We start from the raw sequence: 6,126 nt of genomic DNA on the forward strand, positions 1-6,126 counted from the left end.
CCCCGTCTGTCTTCAGGAAGCTGGGACACAAGGCAAGAGGAAAATCCACAATGTCTAGAACTTTAGACAAAAATTTCTCAGGTTCCTCAATACAAAATAAGCATCTACTCTCTAAATAGGGCTTCCTACCTAGGTTACTTCATTTAACCTGGTCAGATCTCTCTGGGTGGTACCTCATGCAGTGGGGGAGGGGGTCCCAACAAAGCAGTGCAATTTATCAGGATGGCTCAGTTACCCACACCCTCTTCCCATCCCTGCCATAGCCACCCCCAACCTTATCTGCCCAAAAACCATACGGAGAGGCCACCCTATGCATCTCATGCTATTTCATCTGGCGACAAGCAGGAGTCCCTCCTGGATCTCACTAGAGGCATCTGTCCAGAGGCCATGTGGGCATGTGCCTTTTCCACTGCACCCCCTCCACAGCTCCCTCTGGCTCTGGATGGGCCATCATGAAAGCTTGAGCTGCCCGGATCAGGTCCTCTTCCCGCAGGCCTGGAACAGGCACGGTGGGGATGCCCGCGATCATCATGGCTAGGGTAAGGATGCAGATGTCAGGTTGGGAGCCAGCCTCCTTCCCACCTGCCTCGGAGGACATCGTCAGAACCCCTGGTGACAGCCCACACAGCAGCAGGGGCCGAGGCCTGCTAGGGCCACCCAGGTGGGGAGCTCTGCTTCGGGAGCAGGGGTCTGCCCAGCTCAAGGTCTCCAGCTGCCTCATGGGGGGCAATTTGGGGTAGTATCGGTTGTGTTCCTTCCGCGGTGTCTCCCAGCTAGCACCCCCAGAGCAGCCCCTGGCTTCAGGCACTGCCAAGGTAGGGCCCCAGACCTGGGCAGCAGGTACCACCTGCTCAGCTTTCTGGCTGAGTGGACCTAATCCACCAGACGCCACCACCACTGGCTCTGCAGAACTATAGAGACCAAGGGACGGACCCGAAGCAGCAGCCCCACCTGCAGAGACAGGAATGAGATGGAATGTTATTCTTGGTCTCTCGGAGGAAGAGGCCCTGAGGGGCAGGGCCTGGGAGCAGGGGCAATCAGAACCAGCCCAAGAGGACTGTCAGAGGTTGGGAATGGAATGTAAGCATTACTCATATCCATAGCTCCAGCCAGTCCCAGTTCTGCAGGTGATGGGGAAATGTTTGTTGAATAAGTGAGCAAGTGGGTAATTAGTAAGTGGCAAGGCCTTTTGGATATCTTCTCTTCCAAGAAAACTGATTCCACAGTCAGCCCAAAAAATCCAGCAGAACCTCCTCCCCAAAGCCAGGAAGCAACTTCACGAGGGAAGCTGTGGTGTCCCCTCCAGTTCCAGGACCCCCCTCTCACCTTGGCCAGAAGACAGAAGCCCCAGATGAGTTTGTGGAGACATGAAGTAGGACATGGCTGCCCCAAAGTCCCTATTTGTGAGGGAACTGCCCTAGTCCTGCCCGACTCTCCAGTTTTCTACAATGTCACCTCATAGTCCCCTCTACACCCGGACCCTACCTCACAATACTAGCCTGTTCAATATAGAACATGTATGTCACAATGGAAGGGGTTAGATGGACCAGGGGACACTGGACCAGGATCAGGATGTTCCAGACTCTTCATTCATTATCTTCGTCAGGATCAACTTGGACGGGTGGTTTTGTTTTGCTCTCTTCTGGTGCGGGGACGGAAGCCAGGGCTTTGCAGATGCGAAGACTGAGCGCTGCCTCAGAACCACATTCTACTTGTTTGGTTTCTATTGTTTGTTTTTTGAGACAGGATCAAACTACAATAGCCCTGGCTGGCCTGGACTTCCTATGGTCTACTTCCTGTGCCGGGCCTGTCTCCTGCTTGTTTGCTGGGATCAAAGGCGTGAAACCACCATGCTCAGCCTGTTTTTGCTTTTGTGTAACTGGCCTCAAATCCTTGATCTTCCTGTCTCAGCCTTCTAGGTGTTGGGAATATAGGTGTGTGCCACCACACCTGGCTTCACCTAGACAATTTTGTTCCTCAGTATCCTCATCTACAGCCAGGCGGTGATGGCACACGCCTTTAATCCCAGGGAGGCAGAGACAGGTGGATCTCAGTGAATTAGAGGTCAGTCTGGTCTACAAAGCAAGTTCCAAGACAGCCAAGACTGTTACACAGAGAAACCTTGTCTTGAAAAACAAAACAAAAAATTCTCATTGGCAAAATGGGGGTGATACTGCCCCCTGCCTCCCCAGGAGTTGTGAGGGTGAGTATCCCTGTGGAGCTAACGATCAGAGATAGAAATAAATGAGGCCAGTGCTTTTGTGCCTTACAGTGTGAGTCAAGGTTTTCATTCAATCATCTGCTACCACTCAAACCGAGCATGGGGCAAAGGCCTGTGATCTCAGCATTCAGGTGGGAGAGGCGGGAGGTCAGAAATCCAAGGTCATTCTCCACTTTATGACCAGTTTGAAGGCAAACTCTTGGGAGTACAGGTGACCCTCTTGATTTTTTTCAGGATTTATTTATTTATGTATATGAGAACTCTATCTGCATGTCTGCGTGACAGAAGAGGGCATGAGATCTCATTACAGATGGTTGTGAGCCACCATGTGGTTGCTGGGAATTGAACTCAGGACCTCCGGAAGAGCAGTCAGTGCTCTTAATCACTGAGCCATATCTCCAGCCAGACCCTCTTCTTGTTATGGTTTAAAATCATTTGCTAGAGCCAGGCATAGTGGTTCACACTTTTAATCCCAGCACTCAGGAGGCAGAGGCAGGTGGATCTCTGAGCTCAAGGACAGCATGGTTTACAGAGCAAGTTCCAGGACAGCAAGGGCTACAAAGAGAAACCCTGTCTCTAAAATCAATAAACAAATAAATAAAATAAGAAGTATTTGCTATTTGTCCTTACACAAACATATTCTCACCTGTTGGCTTGTCTTCCCCTGGAAAATGACATGGTTGGTTCAGGTCACTGGTGGCCAGCACAGGCTCTGGGAGACTTTGAATACCACTAGGGTCCTACTCCATCAACCAAGAATGCCAGGGACAGACCGATGTATCAATATTTTTATGTTCCTGAAGACAACAGAGTCAGGCCTGATGGAACAGGCCTGGAAACAGCTGCCTGGGAAGCTGAGGCAGAGGGATCACAAGTTTAAGGCCAGCCTGGGCAATTAGACTCTGTCCTAAATGACAACTAAAAGGGGGCTGGCAGCTGGGTGTGGGGGTACACCCCTTAATTCCAGCATTCAGGTGGCAATGACAAGCAGATCTTTGTGAGTCTCACACCAGCGAGGGCCACATATTGGGACCCATCCTCAAAGGGTTGGAGGGAGGCTGGGGAACGGCTTGCTGGTACAGTACTCATCTGGATTGGGCACTAATCTCAATCCCTAGTACTGCAAAAGACAGAGGCAGAACTAGTAGGCCATGCCTGGGCTCTCGGGTTGAGATAGGACTGCCACAGTTCAAGATCCCATGTTACAGAGTAAGACCCTGTCTCAAACAAACCAAAAACAAAGCAGTAAATATAATATTTCCCAAAGGTAAAACCTCTGATCTAGTGAAATGCATCTTCACTATGACCATTTATTAGAATCTTTGAAGGGGCTTTTTACAAAAAAAAAAGTGTTTAAATCAGGCATGGAGGCCCACACCTATAATAATCTCAGAATATGGGAGTCTAAGGCCACTCTAGGCTGCAGGCAAGACCTTGTCTAAAACAAAACAACACAAAAAGCCATGATGACTGGGTTTAATTCTCTGACAAACCACAAACCAAAGGAGAATATGGAAGCTGTGCTTGCGTGTATGTGTCTGTGTGTGTGTGCGTGCGCGCATTGGCACTCACCAAGTGTCCTAGATAATTCAGAGGAGCCCACACACTATGGAGGCCTGATCTAGACAGACTCTAAAACACTCTCTTTGGCCCGTGACTCTAGAAGTGGCTGCCCCAGGACTGCAGAGATGAAGAGACCCTCCCGTGCTCAGAACGTCAACACCGGCTATTTATTTCTCACCCGGATCATTAACCACGTGGCCAGTTTCGGATCAGCCACTACTCTGGAGGCAGGATGGCACTTCTGTGGCTCTGCTCCGGTGGCCTCAGGCCTTCATTCATACTTGCAGAAGTCCTTCAGTCCTTTGGGCAGGTGGAGCCCATCAATGGCCAGCCTGTGCACCACACTCTTCTGGATCACCAGACGGCACAGAGTTTGCAGGGACGGCACTGTGGAGAGAGGACTGTCAGAGACAAACATCTGGGGGAGGTGACAACAGGGCTGAGGAAATCTACATCTTGGTTGCTTATTTGCCATCAACCTGGGAATTACTTTCTGCTCTCAGGCTTGTATAGATAGCTGACGTACACCTCCTCCTGAGCCTTTGTCTACACAGCTGCTTCTATTGCAACAGAGTCTGATTCCTTCACCCTTTACTCAGCTTCATGTCTGATTTGCCTGTGCAACCACAGCCCAGTACATTGCAGGTTCCAGCGCAACGCATTCAGACACGTGACCAGAGGTTTCAGTGAAAGGTTTACTGGGCTACAATGAGCCAGACTGCAGAATTTAAAAGTTCTCAATCTGAGGTCTGTGGTGGCTCTAAGCCAAGAGGTCCAAATCTGTGAGCATTTTCCTAATAAAGACACACGAACTCATAGCTGAATGTAGGGACCCCAACCCTCGGCAGGCTGAGACAGAAAGGGGTGTCTGAAAGTCTGAGGCCTGCCTGAAAGATCAAGTTCCAGACCAGCCTGAGGTACAGAGTGAGTGGATCTCAGAAAACCAAAACTAAACAAGTTCACAGATTTCTCAAGAAGCCTCAGGTCTAAAATTGGCTTTGGAATCCCTGTCTTAGGGGTTGGGATGTGCAACATAGCAAGGGTGTTTGTCTAGCGTGCATGAGACCCTGACTTGGTTTCCAAGACCAAAACAAAACAAAAATCCCTATCCTTCTATTGAAACATCGTCCAAGCTAAAAGGGACCCGTGGGGTCTCAGTCAAGCAGCTGAGTATACTGGTACAGGCCCACCGCCAAGAAGCGATGTGTGCAAAACCACAAGTAGATGGATGCCCTAGGCAAGACCAGATTCTCCATCTTCAAAACTAGTGCTGCTCAATCTCAGACCTTGCCAGCTGGCTGTGGTGTCCTAGCAGGTGCCTGTCCCTACACTAAGCCAGGTAAGGTGGAATACCTACAGCCATACTCCAGTTGGACCAGGCGCACACTCTTGGTGGAGGCAAACACATCTACCACAGCGTAGAGGGGCTGGGCAGCTGGCAGCCCCCGAGCACTGGGACCCATGTCTTCCCCGTTGATGACGATGTGCATGTCGGCGGTCCCATCCTCACGCGGGCAGAAGAGAACACCCAGGCGGCTACGGCGCGCTGTAGGGGGCAGCACGTTCTGTTCATAGAGCTGATCCAGGAGGTGGCTATAGAGCCCTGGCCGGCTGCGTCCCACCAGGCGGTCCCGGGGTATTCGGAACTGCTCAATGCGCAGATAAGGTTCAACCAAGAGGGCTTGGGAGCGGCTGGGGGCCGCTGACTCTGCATATGCTTGACCCTCCCTGGGCACGCGGTTGTGGTGGCGTGTGATAGCGAAGACCCAGCTGTGACCAAGGCTGACCAGGTCAGGCAGTGAAAATTCGGGTACAGCGGCCAGGCTGGCCGGGTCCAGAGCGGTCAGGCCAAGACGCAGATGCCCGCACCAGCCCAGTTCTTTTTCCTCTATCTCCACTAGGAATACCTGGCCCGGGGCTAGGGGCTCGCGACTGAAGCACACACCGTGGGCAAAGCTCTCCACGCGTGTGGCTCGCGTTCCCGACGGGTCCACGCGGATGTTAGCTCCGTGAACTTGATGGAAGCGGGTGGGAGGGGGCTCCGAGGGCGCAGGACCCCGTGGGTCACCCAACCCTACGGGTCCGGAGGCAGCAGCCATCTCCCCGCCATGAGACAAGCCCGCTCGTGCCAAGGGCTATTTTGGGCGGCGGGCTCAGATGGTGACCGCGGGGGAGGGGGGACCATGTAAGGCATTTCCCCCTTGCCTACCTAACCCCGGCACCGCCTGGGGGTCCTAGCGCCGCTTTCTCAGCATCTCGCCAGTAACATGTCCCCAGGAGTGTGGGAAACCTTGTCAATACCAAGATCATCTGATCTCTGGCACCCTAGCTAATAACCCTAG

At 52.2% G+C, this 6,126-nt stretch overlaps 2 protein-coding genes across 2 annotated transcripts; both read right to left on the reverse strand.

Moving 5' to 3' along the window:
• Nucleotides 1-317: 317 nt before the first annotated feature.
• Spata25 (spermatogenesis associated 25) lies at nt 318-3,334 on the reverse strand. Its single transcript, XM_075962872.1, is given in 3 exon segments — nt 318-403; nt 406-951; nt 1,327-3,334. Coding segments are annotated over 3 exon segments (687 nt in total). The 5' UTR covers nt 1,382-3,334.
• A 595-nt stretch (nt 3,335-3,929) lies between these two features.
• Neurl2 (neuralized E3 ubiquitin protein ligase 2) lies at nt 3,930-5,883 on the reverse strand. The gene is made up of 2 exons (XM_075963028.1): nt 5,142-5,883; nt 3,930-4,171 (listed from the first exon to the last, which is right to left on the reverse strand). Exons 1-2 carry the CDS (start codon nt 5,881-5,883, stop codon nt 4,056-4,058), a joined length of 858 nt encoding a protein of 285 aa, XP_075819143.1. The 3' UTR covers nt 3,930-4,055.
• Nucleotides 5,884-6,126: the final 243 nt, after the last annotated feature.

Source organism: Microtus pennsylvanicus, chromosome 2 (assembly GCF_037038515.1).
Source record: "Microtus pennsylvanicus isolate mMicPen1 chromosome 2, mMicPen1.hap1, whole genome shotgun sequence".
NCBI classification, from domain to species: domain Eukaryota; kingdom Metazoa; phylum Chordata; class Mammalia; order Rodentia; family Cricetidae; genus Microtus; species Microtus pennsylvanicus.